Here is a 22,762-nt window from a genome sequence, read left to right as displayed (position 1 = left end):
TATTTAAATCAACTTTAAAGTACAAGTAATTTCAACTCATAAGTTAAATCAACTAATTTTATTGTCGTGAGTTGAAATGAATAGTAGTTTTAAGTTGATTTAACTTAAAATGTTAAGGCAGTTGCTGAACTTATGTTTTTAAGCTGAAACTGGTAAAAACTTTTTACAGTGTAGGAAATGTTAAATTTAGGTGTCTAAATGTCTTTTGAAAATGGTTTCAGCCAATAATTCAAGTCAACCAATCAAATCAAGTGTATTTTGGTGTAAACTCATGACTCAATTTGGTAAAAGTGAGTCAAAAACAGCATAATATACAGTGAGGGAAAAATTATTTGATCCCCTAGTGATTTTGTACGTTTGCCCACTGACAAATAAAGGATCGGTCTATCATTTTTTTTTAGACAGAATAACAACAACAACAAAAAATCAAGAAAAACACATTTTAAAAAAAACTTATAAATTGATTTGCATTTTAATGAGTGAAATAAGTATTTGACCCCGTTGCAAAACAGGTAGTACAAAAACCCATGTTAGCAATCACACACTGTAAAAAGTATTCACCAGTTTCAACTTAAAAACTTAAGTTTAGCAGCTGCCTTAAAATTTTAAGTTATATCAACTTAAGTAATTTCAACTTAAAAGTTAAATCAACTCATTTTATTTTATTTGAGTTAAAATAACTTGTAGTTTTAAGCTGATTTAACTTAAAATTTCAAGGCAGCTGCTGAACTTAAGTTTTTAAGTTGAATCTTGTGAAAACCTTTTTACTGTACAGTGCAGAGGTCAGATGTTTCTTGTAGTTGGCCACCAGGTTTGCATACATCTCAGGAGGGATTTTGTCCCACTCCTCTTTGCAGATCCTCTCCAAGTCATTAAGGTTTCGGGGCTGATGTTTGGCAGCTCAAACCTTTAGTTTCCTCCACAGATTTTCTATGGGATTAAGGTCTGGAGACTGGCTAGGCCACTCCAGGACCTTAATGTGCTTCTTCTTGAGCCACTCCTTTGTTGCCTTGGCCATGTTTTTTGAGTCAGTCATGCTGGAATACCCATCCACGACCCATTTTCAATGCCCTGCCTAAGGGAAGAAGGTTCTCACCTAAGATTTGATGGTACATGGTCTTGTAGCCCATTCCATTCCCTGACATCCTTGGACAGCTCTTTGGTCTTGGCCATGGTGGAGAGTTTGGAATCTGATTGAATGATTGCTTCTGTGGACAGGTGTCTTGTATACAGGTAACAAGCTGTTGTTATTCTGTCTCTCACTGTTCAAATAAACCTACCATTAAAATTATAGACTGATCATTTCTTTGTCAGTGGGCAAACGTACAAAACCAGCAGGGGATCAAATAGTTTTTTGCCTTACTGTATATTATGCTGTTTTTGACTCACTTTTACAATACAAAAAAAAAAAAAAAAAAGTTTATGCCAAAATACTCTTGATTTGATTGGTTGACCTTGATGTCAACAACAAAACACATGGGAAGCATTTTCTGAACTTTTTCAAAAGTTTTTGGCATCTCAAAATTTCACAATTATACAAATAGCTGGATTTTGTTATTGACAATTGATTCTAAACATACTTGAGACTAATTTTTGATCCACCAGTTGAGAATCATCTTGATGAGGACAAAATTAGCTGAATTTAAATGAGACAACAATGTTGTAAAATATATGGTGGTCCAAAATCTCAGATAGTTGAACCTAGTGAAAATGCATCTATTTATCATCCCAAACTATATTATCAGCATCGCAAATTGAGTATAAAATTAAAACTATTAATGTTAAAACTGTTAGTGTAAAGGTAAATCTACTAGTGTAAAGTTAGTTTATAAGTGCTGGCATGAACAAAACCTGATGATCATGATCTCCAACATGATTTGAGATGTTACAAACAACATCTTGTGATTCAATGGATCATCTGTACATCTGTAGTTCACCAAAAAAAAAAGATAATTCTGTCATTAACTACTCACTCTATGTCGTTCCAAACCTGTAAAACTTTTGTTCATCTCCAAATCTCCAAAATAACGCTAGGTGACACAGACGAGAAGAACTGTTGAATAAAGTTGTTATTTTAGTTTTCTGTGCAACAAAAAGTATTCTCGCAGCTTGATAAAATTGCAGTTGATCCACTGAAGTCACATGGACCATTTTGTCGATGTTGATGTCTTGGTGCCTATCTGGACCTTGAACATGGTATAGGAGGTTTGCTGTCTATGCAGAACCAGAAAGCTCTCAGATTTAATCAAAGAATATCTTACTTGGTGTTCCGAAGACAAACGAAGGACTTGGAACGACATGAGGGTGAGTAATTAATGACAGAATTCTCATTTTTGAGTGAACTATCCTTTTAAAAGTAAATATTTATTTATGTATTATTTATAGTTTGTCTCAGACTTTCCCAAATGTATACAAGTTTGCAACTACATTGCAACATACTTGCATGTTTAAAACGAGGAGCTTCTGACAGAAATGGCATTTAAGTAGGGACATCCAGGCTACATGATGCTGAACAGTATTTTATGAATTAAATGTTAAAATTCCAAAGGTCTTATAAGGGCATAGTAGTCTCTTCATATCAACATTAGTGTCTCCTCACATACACACATACACGATCAGATGTTGTGTAGAAAAACTGCGTTGCAATTTAGGATGCTTTTAAAAGCCTTTTTTGGGTTCTTAGCATTAATAATCTATTCGAAAACGGTTTGCAAACTGGTAATGTTTATTCAACCCCTACTTGCATAACTATATAATTCAACCATAGCACAAGCAAAAAGTCCCCTGGATGTCTCTGACATTTTATTTAGGGAGTAAAATATAAATTATGCAATCGTAAGGGATGAGTTTCTGTCTTGTTTTCATGCGCCTTTGTCACTCCCTGCTTCTCAATGTCAGCTCAGACAATCAAGAGCGCTCTCAGGCCGGAATCCTCATTTTCCAGGTTCTGCTTTTCAACAGGCGGACAATGGAGCTTTGCCTTAGCGATTCACCTTGAACGCAGGTGAAACCTCTGCGGGATCGAGTGACACTTTCTGCCGTCTTCCGTGTCTCTCACTGTCCCAGCTGTCTGCTGAGACACACAATACGTATTTTGGAGATTCGGTTTAGTCCTGCACGTAGAGCTCACGTGAAGCATTGAATTTCACATTGGGACAGAGATTGCCCTGACTGTGACAACATCAGCGGGTCCTTTTGTCAGCGCAGTGGATGTTCAATAACCGCTCGATAGCCTGAATTACTATTGATAAACAGATCTGCCACGTGGACCAACCCGGCAACTTGAAAAGTAGGTTAGTGTTGTTTAGTGGCCTAGTTTGTGACTGTACATTGGCATCAATGTGTATGGATTTTAGCAATAGTTCACTCAAATGTGCAATTTATGTCATTCACTTACTAAGATGTTTTGAAGCATCTCCAAATTCCTTTTTTAATCAAGGATATCAAGGCAGTCCTGTAGCTCAAACAGAAGAGCAACAAAATGTTTGATGTTTATCTGCTTACCCCCAGGGCATCCAAGATGTAGGTAGATGTAGGTTGTTTCTTCAGTAGAACACAAACAAAGATTTTTAGCTCAAACCGTTGCCGTCTGTTAGTCATGTAATGACAGTGGATGGGCACCAAACATTTGAAAGTAAAAAAAAAACATGCACAGACAAATCCAAATTAAACCCTGCGGCTCATGACGATACATTAATGTCCTAAGACACAAAACGATTGGATTTTGCGAGCAACTGAACAGTATTTATATCATTTTTTACCTCTGATATGTCCATCTGTCCCGAGTGCGTGCTCAGCATCCGGCGCATTACCTGTGTACGTGCTCTGGCTTAGTATACGCAAAAGCCGGAAGGGGAAAAATGATCGCTGCTGGCCCTCCACACTTTTACTAAGTTTATGGGTGTGTTGATATCCAGCTGAAGAGCAAGCAACCATAACTTCAAGTGATCAAGCTAAGAAGTTGGGAATCGATGAACAGTCAACAGTCTTGCGCAAGCAAACATAATCTTTTAGCTTTAAATCGGTTTGAACAATAAGCACAAGTAATTACCATTTTGAATAGCCGCTATACCCACAATCTCTGTGCACTGTGTAAACAATGAGTGTCGTATACACTCGACAGATTGCTTCCGGCGTTTGCGTATACTACGCCAGAGCGCGTACACGTGTAACGTGCCGGATGCATGACAGTCGGACATTGCTGTATATCAGAGGTGAAAAATGTCACGAGCCACAGGGTGTAATTTGGATTTTCTGTGCATGTTTTTTTTTACTTTCAAAGGTTTGGTGCCCATCCACTGCCATTATATGACTAACAGACTGCAACGGTTTGAGTTAAAAATCTTTGTTTGTGTTCTACTGAAGAAACAAAGTCACCTACATCTTAGATGCCCTGGGGGTAAGCAGATAAACATCAAATTTTAATTTTTGGGTGAACTATCCCTTTAAGGGGCGGTAATATTATAATAAGATCCCCTTTCTACATCACAAGGGGAACAAAATCTGAGCGGCTCGTTTTTTTCACATGCTTGCAGAGAAAGGCTTACTAAAACAAAGTAATTGGGTTGTCCTTTTACACATTTTCTGGGTTGGTCGATGCAACGGGGACTTAATTACAGCACTTAAACTCGAAAAAAAAGTCATATTTTCATGATATGTCCCTTTTAAAATATACAGTTGAGGTCAAAAGTTTGCACCCCCCCTTTCAGAATCTGCAAAATGTTAATTATTTGAGCAAAATAAGAGTGATCATACAAAATGCATGTTATTGTTTATTTAGTGCTGACGTGAAAAAAATGCATTAGGAGCAGGGGGTGAAAACTTTTGAACAGAATGGAGATGTCTACTTTTTTCTTAACTTGCCTAAATATCATATTTTTTCATTTAGTACTGCCCTTCAGAGGCTTCATAAGATAGTTAAATTTATCCCAGAAGACAAAATAAGTTAAATTTACCCTGATCTTCAAATTCCAAAAGTTTTCACCCCCCAGATCTTAATGCATTGTGTTTACTTCTAAAGCATCAGTGAGCATTTGGACCTTCTGTAATAGTTGCATATGAGTCCCTCAGTTGTCCTCAGTGTGAAAAGATGGATTTCAAAATAATACAGTCATTGTTGAAAAAGGGTTCAAATACACAAAAATGCTAGAAAACCAAAGAATTTGTGGGACCTGAAGGATTTTTTCTGAAGAACAGTAGGCAGTTTAACTGTTCAGGACAAACAAGGGACTCATGAACAGCTATCACTAAACAAACAACCAAAAAAAATACAAATGAATTCAGGTAAGAACACAGTATTAAGAATCAAGGGGATGTAAACTTTTGAACGGGGTCATTTTTATGAATTCACTATATGTAAACCTTTTTTATGTGAAATATCTTTTTCAGTTCAGTACTAAATAAAAAATAACATGCATTTTGTATGATCCCCCTTATTTTGGCAAAAATGAACATTTTGCAGATTCTGAAGTGGCGATGTAAACTTTTGACCTCAAGTATAACTATATTTCACTAAAAAAAGAGCATCCTGCAGGGTTTGGAACAACGCAACACAATTTGCAGTTTCAGATGAATTATTTTTTTAAATAGTGTCTTTAACCTAAACGTCAATTTCAGGACACAAGGTGGCAAAGAAGACTAGGCAGTTAAATATTTCTCATGGTTGGAGAGCTGAAGCTCCTGGCAGGCCTGGAACAGTGGGGAGGAACGTAAACACAAAACGTGCCTTCCCTTCAACTTCAGTTACACTACAACTGTCACGAAGCTGGTGAACAACAAAACTCAAAGTGGCAATATGCCACTCTATAAACACTTCTCCTTCACTCGTTTCAAACAAAGCAGTCAAAACGTCTGGCTTACATGTAAGAAACTATTCAAAAACATCTTATTTTGGCAAGTGCGGCTGTGGTCTGTCAGCCATGATGCCAATGTAAAGAGAGAGAAAGGAAGAGAGGCATTATGAAGAACCCCTGGTGAAGAAAACAAGTTATGGGGCTTTTGAGAATTTGCTCATAGGGCAATAAATAAATAAATAGTCAAATATTTTATATTAAAAAAAAAAAAATTAAGTCAAACAATTTTGCCTAGCCTGAAGCTGTGAAAAAATGCAGTTGCTCACCCTCATGGTCTCATACTAATTAGCTACTTTCTCAATGTGTTTCACAGAACATGGTGCTGCAGGCTAGGTGTTTCTAAGGATAGAAAACACAGTTAAACAATGAATAATGCTGCTTTACAAGCTGTGAGGCAGAGAATACCAAGGCATGCTTTTTGTCAGCTTAATTAGACAGAAGAAGTGAGCATTCATCACTTCTTAGTGCAGACATCATGACTTGTGCAAACCTCCATAGTTGGTTGTAGTCTTAAAGAGACAGTTCAACTGAAAATGAACATTCTGTCATCATACTCACCCTCATGTTCTTTCAAACCTTGGTTATTTTCTTTCACATTAGACAGAATGTGCAGGCAACTAAATGGATGGTTATTCACAATGTCAAGCTCTGAAAATCACCATAAAACACCATAAAAAGTTTTTTGAAGCCGTATGTATAAGCATGTTTCCACCACTGAATAAAAAATAAAAAAGGTAATTGCACGTTTTTATCTCACAATCTGACTTTTTTCCTCAGAACGTCTCGGTTACGTATTGTAACCCTCGTTCCCTGAAGGAGGGAACGGAGACGTCTTGTCGAGACCGACGAATTGGGATCTCGCCTAGAGAGACCAATCTACTTCGTGTGTATACAAACGAGCCAATGAATATTGGCATGCATGATTGCAGCCAGCTGCAGCTGATCACAGTGTGAGCATATAATGCGCAGCAGGTGCATGCATCAGACAAGGTTTCGCTGAGGAGCCGGGACGGGCCCGGCCGTACAGCGGTGGTACAGGAGCCGCGGCAATGGGACGAGACATCTCCGTTCCCTCCTTCAGGGAAAGAGGGTTACAATACGTAACCGAGACTTTCCCTATCAGTCGGTCTCTTCGATGTCTCGTTGAGACCGACGAATTGGGATCCCTAACAAAGCGCCGTGGCTGCTGCCCCTTCCAGTGTCCTGAGTGGGCCTCCTGGGTCCCGTTACTGGCTTGGCCAGGGGCTCGCATCAAGGAGAGCCAGTCACTGTATAACATAGCACCACCCATTTCAGTGAAGCTGGAGCACTGGGAATACTCGGAGTTCACGTCCTTCCAATAGGAGGTTCGGAGAAATACACATATAACTCAATTCAGGATATATGGAAGATTGGAGGTGATTGAACCCTCATGTACTGGTAGAAGATCTACTGGGGAACACACAACCTCTAGGGCGCAATGTGGAAATCGTAAGAGATGCAATTAAGTCTCTACATAGAGCCTAGCCCTCTACCGGTTCTGAAGGATTCATCGAGTGAGGGCCTGACGCCTGACGTTCCGCTACGTCGGCTGTCAAGCTCAGCGGAGGAACTCGACAGAGCTACTCTCAGGTTACTCTGGAGCAGTATAGCAAGCTGGCCCAAGGCCTCTCTGTGCCTCTACCCGTTTGAGGTGAGAACACAGGAGGAGACTGTGTCTACACGAAGGCTATAGAACCTCGTGAATGTGTCAGGGGTCGCCCAGCCCGCCGCTCTACAAATGTCATTTAGCGAGGCGCCACGAGCCAACGCCCAGGAGGATGCAACACTCCTAGTTGAGTGTGCTCTCAGCCTGAGGGGGCAGGGCACACCCTAGACTTGATAGGCCAGGGTAATGACATCCACTATCCAGTGGGCCAACCTCTGCTTGGAGACGGCATTCCCCTTCTGCCTGCCTCCATGACACACAAAGAGCTGGTCTGAGGTCCTGAAGCCTTGTGTCCGGTCAACGTAGCATCTTAGTGCTCGGACGGGACAAAGCAAAGCTAGGGCTGGGTCTGCCTCCTCTGAGGACTGCGCTTGCAGGCTCACCACTTGGTCCCTGAAGGGAGTAGTGGGAACCTTGGGCACATAACCAGGCCGGGGCCTCAGTGTTACCTGGGAATCTGCCGGGCCAATCTCTAGGCACGAATCATCGACCGAAAATGCGTGCAGGTCTCCTACCCTCTTGATGGAAGCCAATGCAAGCAGGAGCAGAGTTTTCATTGAAAGAAACTTCAGCTCTACTGACTGCAAGGGCTCAAAGGGGGCCTGCTGTAGTGCTGTGAGCACTAGAGACAGGTCCCAAGAGGGCACAGAGGGGGGCCTAGTAGGATTTAACCTTCTGGCACCCCTAAGAAACCTGGTGACCAGGTCGTGCTTCCCTACCGACCTACCTTCTATGAGGTCGTGGTTAGCAGAAATAGCAACCACATAGACTTTAAGGGTTGAGGGGGACAGCCTGCGCTCCAACCCTTGCTGCAAAAAGGAAAGCACGGCTCTGATCGAGCATCTTCGGGGGTCCTCTCCATGTGGGCCATCTTCGGGGAGGCGAACAAATCTACTTGAGCCTCGCCGAAGCGTCTCCAAATCAGCTGAACCGACTGGGGGTGGAGTTTCCACTCTCTGGGCAGCACAGCTCGTGAGAGCTCGTCGGTCACACGGTTGAGCGACCTGGGAATGTGAATGGCACAAAGCGACCTCAGATGCTTCTGACTCCACAGGAGGAGATGACGGGCGAGTTGCGACATGCGACGGGAGCGTAGACCGCCTTGCCGGTTGATGTACGCAGCGGTCGCAATGTTGTCCGTACGGACCAGCACGTGCTTGCCACGTAGGTGCCCCTTGAGTCGGAGCAGGGCGAGACGTACTGCAAGCAACTCGAGGCAGTTGATGTGCCAAGTTAGCTGGGGGCCCGTCCAAACCCCCGAAACTGCCTGTCCGTCGTACGTGGCTCCCCAATTGGTGGTGGAGGCATCCGTGTGTACCACAGCATGCCTGGAGCCCTGTTACATGGGTGCTCCTGCCCGTAGGAATGAGGGGTCTGACCACGGGATGAAGGTCTGGCGGCAAGCCGGTGTTATTTGAACCCGGTAAGAACCGTGAAGCCACGCTCTCCTTGGGACTCGGCCATGAAGCCATGTTGAAGCGGTCTCATATGGAGCAGCCCTAGCGGTGTAAGGAGGTCCCACTCGAACGGTTTCAGGCAGTGAAAGGTGCCGTCCACGTCCGGGTGAGCTCTTCATGCACTTCCGGGAAGAAAGGCACTGGGGTGGGACGCTGAGAACCAGCGCGGGCCACCCCGAGATACCAATCATCCAGCCAGGAGGGGTCGGGACGTGATGGAGGATTCCATTCAAGCCCTACCCTCTCGGAGGCCCGGGCAAGCATAGCCATCATCTCCGGGTCGGTATCCGGCACCGCTGATCGCCCAGCGAACGACAGTGTGCCGTCATCCTCCCCAGAAAGGTCTGGATCTCCCTCCGATGCCACATCTGTTCGTCGGAGGGAGCCCCAAAGGTAATGGGCGGTACCCCTAGAGGAGGTCCAACCCGCTCCCCTGAAAGCTCCAGTGGCAAATCCTCACCATCACCGTCAGACTGGCCAGCCCCCTGCTTCCAGAAGTAACGTCCTCCCCCGGCGTTTGCCTGGAGGAACGCTCGATCTGGACAGAGGGACTGGAACCCCGCCCCTTTGCAGGAAACGGAGTCTGGTCCGCAACTCCGTGATAGTCATCCTCCCGCAATGGGGGCATGACTCCTCCACGAACACCGCCTCAGCGTGTTGAGTGCCCAAACACGTGAGGCAGCGGTCATGGCCATCGCCTGGCGCCAGGAAACGGCTGCATCCAGAAACGCACGGGGAAAAAGGCATGATGTAAATGCTTCGTCTTTATAAAGACGTTCACACATGGAGCTCTTTTGAAATTCGCTCTTTTAGGGAATTTGCTCTTTTAGTGCTGAAGCGCACAGGGGAGATGGCCGCAGCAACACAGAAGGTGAGTGGTGCAAACCAGCTGTGTGCTTCCACTCGACACAGAAGACCACCGCCGCTGAAGCGCCGTGCCACCAACACAAAAAGAAAAAGAGACGTTGGTTTTTTTGAAGAAAAAACAGCTTCGATGACTCGTCTAGTAGACTGGTCCGGCTCCGAAGCGAAAGCTTGTCTGATGCATGCACCTGCTGCGCATTATGTGCTCATGCTGTGATCAGCTGCAGCTGGCTGCAATCATGCATGCCAATATTCATTGGCTCGTTTGTATACACACGAAGTAGATTGGTCTCTCCAGGCGAGATCCCAATTCGTCGGTCTCGACGAGACGTCGAAGAGACCGACTGATAGGGAACTGCATAATACAAATGTGGAATTCTGACTATTTTCTCAGAATTGTGAGATAAAGTCAGAGAATATAAACTTGCAATTCTGAGAAATGCAGTCAAAATTGTGAGTTATAAAGTCAGAACAGCAGAATATAAACTTACAATTGGGTGAAATAAAGTCAAAATTGTGAGATAAAAACAATCAAAGCAATTCTGACTTTTTTCTAAGAATTGTGAGAACTTGCAATTGTGAGTTATAAAATCAGAGAATATAAACTTGAATATAAACAAAGAATATAAACTCTAAATATATACTGAAAAATGAAGTTAAAATTGGGAGATATAAACTCGCAATTTAGACTTTTTATCCAAATTTTGTAATATAACACTTGCAAGTTATAAAGTCAAAATAGCAGGATATAAACTTGCACTAGGGAGAAATAAAGCCAAAATTGTAAGAAAAAAAAACACAATTCTGACTTTTTCACAAATGCAAGTTTGTATCTCGCAAATGTTATTTTTTTTCTTAGAATTGTGAGATATAAACTTGCAGTTATGAGTTATAAAGTCAAAATAGTGGAATATAAACTCGTTGGAAAATAATGTCAAAATTGCGAGATAAAAACACCAATTCTGACTTTTTTCGCAATTGTGTGTTATAAAGCCAGATTTAAGAAATATAAACTCACAATTCTGAGAAAAAAGTCAGAACTGTAAGTTTATATCTTGCAATCCTGACTTCATTTCTCAGGATTGGGAGTTTATATCTCACAATTCAGAAGAAAAGACAGAATTGCGAGATGTACTGCAAACTCACATTGGCAAGGAAAAAAAATTCTGAATTGTGAAAACATCCAATTCTGACTTTTTTTTCTCACAAATGAGAGTTTGTATCTTGCAATTCTGACTTTTTTTTGCAATTGTGAAACCTGAACTCCCAATTGTGAGTTATAAACTCAGAATAGCTGGATATAAACTCACACTTGCAAGAAATAAAGTCAAAATTGTGAGATATAAACTATCAAAGCATATCTGTCTTTCTGAGTTATAAAATCAGAGAATACAAACTTTAATATAAACAAAGAATATAAACTCTAAATATACAAACAGAAAAATTAAGTTAAAATTGGAAAATATAAACTCGCAATTCTGACTTTTTTTATCCAAATTGCATGATTTAACAATTGCGAGTTATATCAATATAAAGTCAATATAACTCAAACATCCAAATCTGACTCTATCACTGCAAATGTGGGTTTGTATATAAAGTAAAAATTGCGAGATATAAAGCTGCCTTTCTGATTTTTTTCTCGCAATTCAGAGTTTATATCTCGCAAATCTGACTTTTCTTGCAATTCTGACTTTTTTTCTCCGAATTTTGAGATGTAAACTCGCAATTGCAAGTTAGAAAGTCCAATTCTGAGGGGGAAATGACTAATTGCTTATTCTGAGAACATTCTGAGAAGTTAATATCTTGCAATTTCATATCTTAGAATTTTTCGCAATTGTGTTACTAAGCCAGATTTGAGAGATATAAACTAACAATTCTGAGAAAAAGTCACAATTGCAAGAAATAAACTCACAATTCTGAAAAAAGGCAAAACTGTGAGTTTATATCTTGCAATCCTGACTTCATTTCTCAGGATTGAGAGTTTATATCTCACAATTCAGAAAAAAAGACAGAATTGCAAGATATAAACACACAATTGAGTGAAAAAAATTGTGAGATAAAAGCAGGCAATTCTGACTTTTTTCAAAGTTTAGGTTGACTGATAATCTTTCCTATCTTCTGTAGCTCAATTTTGCCTGAGATTTGACAATGTTTCTGCCATGTTACAACTAGTTATGTGACATGCAAAAATCAATGCCATTTGTTTTATTTGTTAACTACAAAACTGCACAAAATGTCATTTTAAACAAGCATGAATGAAATCTGAAAGCTCTAGCAAGAGATTATCAGATTAAATTTCAATGGTATTACTTCTAAAAGCTTGGAATATAGTGCACAAGTTGCATGGACTACTTTCATTTGATAAGATTTTCTATTGTATAAAAAAACTGACAAGCTCATTTTGTGTTTTATAGATGAATAATGAGATGAGGTCAGAAGAAAATATGAGTTCATGACAAAAGTGTTTCATTTTTTAGGTGATCTGATTTATTTTTCATTAAAAATGTCGGTTTATATCCATATACTAACTTCAAAGATACTTTCAATGGCACCAAATAGAGATTTTAGGGAGAAATCAGGCAATCGATCATTTTTTTTTACTTGTATGGCACAAATATTTTAAGAAAAATGTTTGAGTAAATTACAACCATCCAGCATGATGCCATTATTGGCTGTACACTAAACACAGACTCAGACTCAACATTCTGTAAAAATCATCTGACCGTAATCATGTCATTTGAGAGTATTTAATTAATTCCTGCAGTTGAGACCAACCCCTGTGTCTTTCCCGAATTAGATTTCAACATGAAGTGCTCATGAAGGTAATGCCCTCCATTGTGTAATTCCTCAAATTTCCCCATTAGCGTCTAACAATAACTACACAAATGAAAAATAATCCATTTCACATTTGACATCCACTATTGTCGTAACATGTTGAGTCTGTACTCAGCTCAGCGTATTTATAATGAATACCATACCATGTACTGCAAAAAGTGGAAAACATGCCAATACAGAGAGTGGGATGATTCAGACAAAGGCATTCCCTAGCGTACAACACCAAACCCTTCTTTTGTTCCTTAACAGCTTTCAGATGGTCCCGTACAAATCATAAGGACAGTAATCATTCATGCACAACAAGCGTCAGAATAAATTAAATCATAAGGACACAGAGAAAAATACTATTACTCTTGCGGTCAAAAGTTTACATACACCTTGCAGAATCTGTAAGATGTTAATTATTTTGCCAAAATAAGAGGGATCATTAAAAATGCATGTTATTTTTTTATTCAGTACTGACTTGAATAAGATTTTTTTTTTTTTTTGTGATAATTGTTCATGGGTCCCTTGTTTGTGCTGAACAGTTAAACTGTCCACTGTTCTTCAAAAAAATCATTCAGGTCCCACAAATTATTTAGTTTTTCAGCATTTTTGTGTATTTGAAGCTTTTCCAACAATGACTATGATTTTAAGATACATCTTTTCATGCTGAGGACAACTGAGGGACTCATATGCAACTATTACAGAAGGTTTCAAACGCTCACTTATGCTCCAGAAGGAAACACAATTCATTAAGAGCTGAATTTTTAGATCAGGGTAAATTTTACTTATTTTGTCTTCTGGAGAACATGTAAGTATCTTTTGTAGTTTCGGGAGGGCAGTACTAAATGTAAAAAAAAAAATGATTCAGGCAAAATAAGCGAAATATACACATCTTCATTCTGTTCAAAAGTTTTCACCCCTGGCTCTTAATGCATTTTGTTTCCTTCTGGAGCATCAGTGAGTGTTTGAACCTTCTGTTATAGTTGCATATGAGTCCCTCAGTTGTCTTCAGTGTGAAAAGATATATCTCAAAATCATAGTCATTAATTTTTGGAAAAGGTTCAAATACACAAAAATGCTGAAAAACTACGAAATTTGTGGGATCTGAAGGTTTTCTGAAGGCAGCTGTGGATCATTCAGGTAACAACACAGTATTAGGAACCAAGTGTATGTACAACTATTATTTTAACTATTATTGTGGACTATATGTAAACATCTATGTTGTTTTATGTGAAGTATCCCTGTTGAAAAAAACAGCATATGCTGGTTAGGTATGTTTTGATGCTGGTTTTAGGGAAAGAAAGGAAAGGAGGTGATGTGAGGCCAAGTATGGTGACCCATACTAGGAATTTGTGCTCTGCATTTAACCCATCCAAGTGCACACGCACACCGTGAACACACACCCGGAGCAGTGGGCAGCCATTGCTGTGGCGCCCGGGGAGCAGTTGGGGGTTCGGTGCCTTGCTCAAGGGACTCACCTCAGTCGTGGTATTGAGGGTGGAGAGAGTGCTGTACATTCACTCCCCCCACGTACAATCCCTGCCAGACCAGAGACTCGAACCTGCAAGTCCGACTCTCTAACCATTAGGCCACGGCTGCCCCCGGAATCTGGAATCCGGAATCCCGAATCCCGGAGTTGGTTTATGCTGGTGCTTTGCTGGTTTATGTTGGTCCTTAGCTGGTCAATGCTTGTCCTTTGCTGGTTTATGCTAGTCCTTAGCTGCTAATGTTGCTGGTTAAGGACCAGCATAAACCAGCATCCCAGCATCAAAACCTACCTAACCAGCATATGCTGTTTTTTTCAACAGGGAATCTTATTCCGGTCAGTACTAAATAAAAAACATGCATTTTGTATGATCCCTTTTATTTTGGCAAAATAAGTAACATTTTGCAGATTCAGCAAGGTGTGTGTAAACTTTTGACTTCAATTGTATAATTACAGCAATTCAAATATGACGTAAGTGCATCATTAGGCAGAAAAAAGACTGGATATAGAAGTGCAGTGCAATCCAACACCAGGGAACGACACACGCAATCAAGTTTTAAAAGCGAAAAGCGTCTGCATTCACGTACTTGCATGGTGTATTTTTAGGCCTTGCATTGCAAAGATGTCATCATAATTGAAGCCAGGACTGCTATTTCCTCCAGGAAATGCAAATCCAGTGCCGCTTGTCATCACGTCAAGCGCTGTTGCGGAAAACTCGCTGTCAATACGTTCCACCTTGTCTTGACACATCGTAGAAGCTGATATCCATCCGACACTGTTTAATCAGAACACCAACCGCTTGAGGGTACAGCCATAAACAACCCAACCGGCGAGTCAACGCAGTAAATGAGCTGTTATTTGCGTTTTTTATAAGGAAAACAGAACATCGGGTGTGCCTGTTCTTGCCAGGTGCCTTACCAGTCATGCAGCAATGCCTTTATTTGGATAAGAACTGCTGCAGCGTGTCTCTGAGGTTCATATCAGGATTCATAGCTACCACTGCAAAACAACAACATTTGATGGCTGTTGCTATGGAAGTGACCTCAAAGTAATCTCTAGACTTTCAGAGAGCTAGCAGCTTCGAAACCAGCACCGTTATATACGTGTGTGTGTATACATATATCTCAGCACATGGTTATTTTGAGGTCACTCTGTCTTGATGGCCAAGTGCACGATTACAGGAATTATGAGTACCTTGAGTAGCAACACCGCAAGCTCTCTAACGTCTAATAGCTCATGCCACACATCAACCCTGCTGAAAAAACCAGCATATGCTGTTTTTTTCAGCAGGGAAACCTGTAGGACCAGAGCATTGGCTTTGCCCCCTCAGCTTCCTTTCAAAACTCACCGATGGCACAGAGTTCCTCCTGAGAGAAAAGCCGGAACTGCTTGGATTTTTCAATAATGGCTCCTTAAACACAACAGAGACATCAACAGAAGCAAATGATATCATTATTCCCCATGAGCGAATTGTGCACGCACACATTTTCCAGTTTATTTGTTTGGTCTACTCCAACTCATCTATATTGGCCACGTCCTACTTAACCTGGGGAAATGCAATCCCTCATCAGGCTTGCAGTCAATCTAGCTGCGGAAAGCTGACCTCGGCAGTCAAACCGAGTGTTTATCAATGACTCCCACAGGTTCTGTGCCCACAGGCAAAAAAAGAAGCCGCCTCCGTCACCTGTCAATCAACCGCACTATGAGGATAAAGCGGCCTGGAACACCGTAAAAGTAAGACTGACAGTTCGGCGCGGATGGTTCATCGACACAGAGTCTTCCTGTGCTCATTATTTCCATCGTTAAAACATGAAAATTCATGCCTGTGAATTTTATGACCCAAACCGCACCTCTATCGTACAAAGGAAGACGTTTTCAGGTGCACAGAGATCAGATGCATTCATATGGAAAGAACAATTGCTTATTATCAGAATTGTTTCTCTTTTAAACGAGAAGTTCACTTCCACAACTAAAATGTACAGATAATTTATGCTGTTTTTTTCAGCAGGGTGTTCATGTCTTTCGTTCTTCAGTCGTAAAGAAATTCTGTTTTTTGAAGTAAACATTTCAGGATTCATCTCCATAAAGTGGACTTCTATGGTCCACTTTATGGAGATAAAGTGGACCATAGAGTTTGAACCCTTGAGTTTGAACTTTCAAAATGCAGTTTCAATGCAACTTCAAAGGGCTCTAAATGATTCCAGCCAAGGAAGAAGGGTCTTTCTAGCGAAACAATCAATTATTTTCTAAAAAAAAGTACAATTTATATACTTTTTAACCTCAAATGCTTGTCTTGTCTTTGCGTGTACTCTGTATTTTTTTGACTGTATTTCGGTTTAAGACAGTTAGGGTATGTCGAAAAACTCCCATCTTATTTTCTTCCTTAACTTCAAAATCATCCTACACTCTTAAAAATAAAGGTGCTGCATGAAGCCATAGAAGAACCTTTTTGTCTAAATGGTTCCATAAAGAACCTTTAACATCTGAAGAACCTTTCTGTTTCACAAAAGGGTTCATTGTGGCAAATAAGGTTCTTCAGATTATAAAAAGGTAAGCAAGAAATGGTTCTTTAAAGAACCTTTGACTGAATGATTCTTTGTGGAACCAAAAGTGAATGTGCAAAGAAGATTAAACGCTCTTTACAAAAAAGGTAAAACATTGATGTAGGATGAATTTGAAGTTGGAGGAAAAATTGAGATGGGAGTTTTTCAACATACCCTATCTATGTTGAATCAGAATAAACAGAGTTTACGCTGAGCTAGACAAGACAAGCATTTGAGATTAAAAAGTATATAAATTGTCAATTTTTTGAAAAAAAAAAATAAAATAACCAATCGTTTCACTAGATAGGAGCCTTCTTCCTCAGCTGGGATCATTTAGAGCTCTTTAAAGTGGCATTTAAAGGGATAGTTCACCCAAAAATGAAAATTTGATGTTTATCTGCCCAGGGCATCCAAGATGTAGGTGACTTTGTTTCTTCAGTAGAACACAAACAAAGATTTTTAACTCAAACAGTTGCAGTCTGTCAGTCATATAATGGCAGTCAATGGTTACCAAATCTTTAAGAGTAAAAAAAAAAACATACACAGATAAACCCAAATTAAACCCTGCGGCTTGTGACGATACATTAAGGTCTTAAGACACAAAACGATTGGTCTGTGCAAGAAACTGAACAGTATTTATATCATTATTTACCTCTGATCCACCGAAACGTTTGAGTTAAAAATCTTTATGTTCTACTGAAGAAACAAAGTCACCTACATCTTGGATGCCCTGGGGGTAAGCAGATAAACAGAACATTTACATTTTTGGGTGAACTATCCATTTAAACTGCATTTTTGAAGTTTAAATTCACAGGAACCATAGTCACAAGTCCACTATATGGAGAGAAATCATGAAATATTTTCCTCAAAAAACATAATTTCTTTACGACTGAAGAAAGAAAGACATGAACATCTTGAATGACAAGGGGGTTAGTAAATTATCTGTAAATGTTTTATCTGGAAGTGAACATCTCCTTTAAAAGACTTATCAGGAGATGTTTCACCTGGAAAAATAACTGTGCTAAGTTCCTATTTATGCCGTCCAGATTTATTTGATAGCTCTTACTGCATGTCAGCAAAGTCTCATTTGTGTCTATTTGTATTACTCCTAAGGAATTTCAGGAGACACATCTGAGACAAAGCAATAACATTTTGCTCTTGGAAGGCAACCTGCATGACAGACTAACCTCAGGAATGAGAAAAATCACTATGATGTTTGTAATATTCCATTGAAGAAACATCCCTTTTCTTTTAAAGGCAACTAATTACAAAAGAAATTTTGCATCAGTGGCCATACACCAAGTTCCCACCATTTTTTGTTGCTGTTTACTGCAACACAAACTAGCATAGTGATCCAGATCTGGACCCAAGATTGGTTCCATGTGGACGACAAAGTCTCTTCTGTTCAACAAGCCTGCATTTATTTGAACAAAGACAGAGTAAACACAGTAATATTGTGAAATATTATTATGATTAAAAATACCTGTTTTCTATTTGAATATATTTTAAAATCCAATTTATTCCTGTGATGCAAAGCTGATTAATCCAGTCTTTAGTGTCACATGATCCTTTAGAAATCATTCCAATGTTCTGATTTGCTTCTCAAGAAGCATTTTTTATATGATCAATGATTAAAACACTTGTGTTGCTTAAAGGGATAGTTCACCCAAAAATTAAAATTACCCCATGATTTACTCAACCTCAAGCCATCCTAGGTGTTTGACTTTCTTCTTTCAGACGAAGTTATATAAAAAAATGTTCTGAGCTTCATAATGGCAGTGAATGGCTACTGAGATTTTGAAGTCCAATACAGTGCATCCATCTGTCATAAGAAGTGCTCTATGTGGCTCCCATACGGGGATTTAATGAAGGATTGAAGTGAATCGATACATTTGTGTAAGAAAAATATCCATGTTTAAAACTTTATAAACTGTAACTACATGCAAGTGCACCTTGGGCAAAATCTGCTTTAAACAAAGGGTTACACCAAATGTTGATTTAGTTTAGTTAATAGAAGTTAATTGATAAAGAAAATCTATTTAAGACATTATTTTTGACAGAATCCTCATTTTACAGCAAGTGCCTAAAACTTTTAACAGTACTGTAACTTTGCAGGTAGATTTCTTGACGCATCTTGGAGATGTTGCCACAGTTCTTCTGGATTTAGTCTGTCTCGGTTTGCTCTGTTTCTTCATGTCATTCCAGACAAACTGAATAATGATGAGATCAGATCTTTTAGCTGTTGGAAAATACTAGTGTTCTAATCATTTTGGCCACCACTGTATATTTTTAAACATACTGCATTGACTCCGGAAATTCAGAAATATTTGAGTTAATGTGTTATATGAAGTATATTTTAAAAACAAGAACTTTTGGAACTTTAATAGCCCTTTTCTTGAGTGCTAAAAAAAATAATTTTGGTCAGTATATTTGTGGAACATCAATATTTAACAACCATGTGAAATATGTAATCACCTCATGACCTGTCCTTATAAAAAGGTCATGAAGCAAGCTTTCAACATCTGTGCTCATTCTCTGCCAGAAATCCAAAAACGTGCTGTCTGGATTACAGTGTTTTCTGCTGTATCCTTGGAGACAGACACAAACCAGCTTGAGAGTGTATTTATATTGACTGATTAATCGCAGCGAGGTGGTCACAGCGGAACTCAATCTAAACTAGTCCTGTCTTATAAACCATCTTCTATGGATCACCAGGAAGGAGAGGTGTGGTGAGAGCAAAATATCATAAACGCTTCATTTCTAAGTAGATTCCCAGATACACAGGCAATTAGGTACAATAATTCAGCCTAATGACTTGTTAAACGGAACAGTTCACCCAAAAATGAAAACTCTGTCAGTATTTACTTACCCTCATGTCAATCCAAATATGCAGGCTGCTGTTTTTCCAGTGGAACACCAAAGAAGAAACTCTGAAGAATGTTCTGAAAAAGAAACACAATAGAAATAAGTATCATAAACACACTGTAAAAAGTTTTCACCAGTTTCAATTTAAAAACTTAAGTTTAGCAGCTGCATTACAATGTTAAGTTAAATCAACTTAAGTCATTTAAACAAATTTTTATTGTAATAAGTTAAAATGACTTGTAGTTTTAAGCTAATTTAACTCAAAAACTTACGGCAGCTGCTAAACCTAGGTTTTTAAGTTAAATCCGGTGAAGTCTTCTAATGGCTACCAAAGCAATGTGATTGTATAAAGAACAGGTTTATTTAGGGTATTTTTTTGTTGTTGAGTAAATAATGACATAATCTTCATTTTTGGGTGAACTTTCCCTTTAAATGAATAGTTCACCCAAAAATGAAGTTTCCTAAAAATATACTCACCCTCAGGCCTTCCAAGATGTAGATTATTTTGTTTCTTCATGGTAAAAGATTTTGGAAAAATTGATCATTACATCACTTGCTCACCAACGGATTGTCTGCAGTGAATGGGTGCCGTCAGAATGAGAAGTCCAAACAGCTGATAAAAACAGCACAATAATCCAACAATTAATGTTTTGTAACGATGCATGATTATAGTAAACAAATCCATTAATAAGGTTTTTAATGCCAAACCTTTGTTTTAGCTAAAATAGTCCTCTGTCCATAATATTGAAATATCCAGTGAAAATTTGGTCTCGTCTGAATCAGAAAAAGAATTATGCACAGATCCAGCACTGTTTACAAGCTAAACTTTTTCGAACTTGTCCTAGACGGTTTGCCTGATTTTTTACCAAAATTATCAGGATATATTAAGTCAAACGGTTAACAAGAGAATGAAATCGACGAAGAGCACACAAAAATGGATGCGAGGCTGTATCTTCACAATGGTTTTGCGTATTGAGATCAAACTTGGTGTGTATTATTACAAGCATGACCTGAGGCTACCTGCACAGTTTTGGTGCAGCGCCACCTAGTGGTCAGGAAATATAAAAAAAATTTATTTTTGCTTAGAACTTCTGAATGGTTTGGCCAAAAGTCACAAACCTGGTATCTTTAGATTCGGTGAAGCATGCAGAGTAACGCATGCTATTGTAATGAAACTGTCTCAATACATTCCTTAGCCAACATAGATACCAATTAGTCAGCCGAACTTCCTGTCCACCATTTCGAATTATGTTGAAAACATACCTTTTTTTTAACTCCCCCTAGACCGTTGGTCCTATTTTCACCAAATTTGGCTCAGATCCTCTTAAGACCATGCTGACAAAAGTTATGTATTTCGTGTCGAAATATGAAACGGTTATGATTAAACACAACAAATTTGCTGGAATCATGCAAACTGGGTCTGAGGCTGTATCTCTGTAAAGCTTTGCCATTTTGATACCAAACTTTATGTGTGCCATTGTCACCTCACACTGACCTGCCACATGGATTTGGTAGCAGCGCCACCTATTGGTCAAGAGTGATAAACCATTAATTAACCATTATGACATTTCCAAAAATGCTAATAAATTAATAATTGCATTAGCCTTCTGTAATGAAACTGGTCTCAATATATTCCTTGGGTCATACCGAGAACATAGATAAAAATTCTGCCATAGTCAGCCGAACATCTGGTCCGCCATTTTGATTTATGTTTAAAACTTATTTTTTTGAACTCCTCTTCGAATATTTGTCCGATTTTCACCAAATTTGGCTCAGATCATCTTCAGACCATGCTGACAAAAAGTTATGGATTTCGTGTCGAAATATGAAATGGTTATCATTAACGCATCAACGAATTTGCAGGAATCATGCCAAACTGCATCTGATGTATCTTTGCAAAGTGTTGACATATAGACAATAAACTTTGTGCCTGCCACTGCATTCTCACACTGACCACGTCACATCAATTTGGTAGCAGCACCACCAATTGGTCCAGATTGATAAACCATTAATTAACCATTAATAATGAACCTTCCAAAAATGCTAATAACTTTTAATTGCATCAGCCTTTTGTAATGAAATTGGTCTCAATATATTCCTTGGGTCTTGCCGGAAACATAGATACCAAATCTGCCATAGTCAGATGAACTTCCTATCTGCCATTTTGATTTATGTTGAAAACATACTTTTTTGAACTCCTCCTAGACCATTGGTCCGATTTTCACCAAATTTGGCTCAGATCATCTTCAGACCATGCTGACAAAAAGTTATGCATTTTGTGTCGAAATACAAAAAAAGTTATAATTTAACACATCAACGATTTTGCTAGAATCATGCCAAACTGCATCTGAGGCTAGACCTCGGCAAAGTTTTGACATATTGACACTAAACTTTATGTGTGCCATTGTCACCTCACACTGACCTGCCACATCAATTTGGCAACAGCGCCACCTATTGGTCAAGAGTGATAAACATTCATTAACCATTAATAATGACATTTCCAAAAAAGCTAATAACTTTTGATTGCATTAGCCTTTTGTAAGTGAAACTGGCTTTCAAAATATTTTTTTGGGTCATGCAACAACATACATACTAATTATGCCATAGTCAGCTAAACTTCCTGTCCGTCATTTCGATTTACACTACCGTTCAAAAGTTTGGGGTCAGTAAGACTTGTAATAGTCTTTAAAGAAGTCTCTTATGTTCATCAAGGCTGCATTTATATGATTAAAAATACAGAAAAAACAGTAATATTGCAAAATGTTTTTACAATATAAAATAATTTTTTATTTTTTATTTTAACATACTTTAAAATATAATTTATTCCTGTGATGAAAAGCTGAATTTTTATCAGCTGTTACTCCAGTCTTAAGTGTCACATGATCCTTCAGAAATCATTCTAAAATGCTGAGTTATTATTAGAATTATCAATGTTGGATAATATCAACAGTTGTGCTGCCAAATATTTTTTGGAACCTGTGATATTTTTTTCAGGATTCTTTCATGAATAACAAGTTTAAAAAGTACAGTGTTTATTTAAAATATAATTTTTTCATAACAATGCAAATAATTTATTATTAACTTTTAATGAACTTTTAATTATTAACTTAATACATCCTTGGTGAATAAAAGTATTAATTTCTTTAAAAAAAAAAATGTACTGACCCCAGACTTTTGAACGGTAGTGT

At 38.9% G+C, this 22,762-nt stretch overlaps 1 protein-coding gene across 1 annotated transcript in view; it reads right to left on the bottom strand.

The window, feature by feature from the left end:
* Window positions 1-15,687, bottom strand: part of LOC141340190 (TRAF3-interacting protein 1-like) — a 115,462-nt gene extending 99,775 nt beyond the window's left edge. The window contains exons 1-3 of the mRNA XM_073845116.1: window positions 15,678-15,687; window positions 15,515-15,577; window positions 9,291-9,561 (exon numbers count right to left, since the gene is read on the bottom strand). Of these exons, the coding sequence (XP_073701217.1) occupies window positions 9,291-9,561; window positions 15,515-15,577; window positions 15,678-15,687 (344 nt within the window). The remainder of the gene's footprint in view (window positions 1-9,290; window positions 9,562-15,514; window positions 15,578-15,677) is intronic.
* Window positions 15,688-22,762: the final 7,075 nt, after the last annotated feature.

Source organism: Garra rufa, chromosome 8, assembly GCF_049309525.1.
Source record: "Garra rufa chromosome 8, GarRuf1.0, whole genome shotgun sequence".
In the NCBI taxonomy this organism is placed as follows: Eukaryota; Metazoa; Chordata; class Actinopteri; order Cypriniformes; family Cyprinidae; genus Garra; species Garra rufa.
This window is presented reverse-complemented; position numbering and strand designations above follow the sequence as displayed.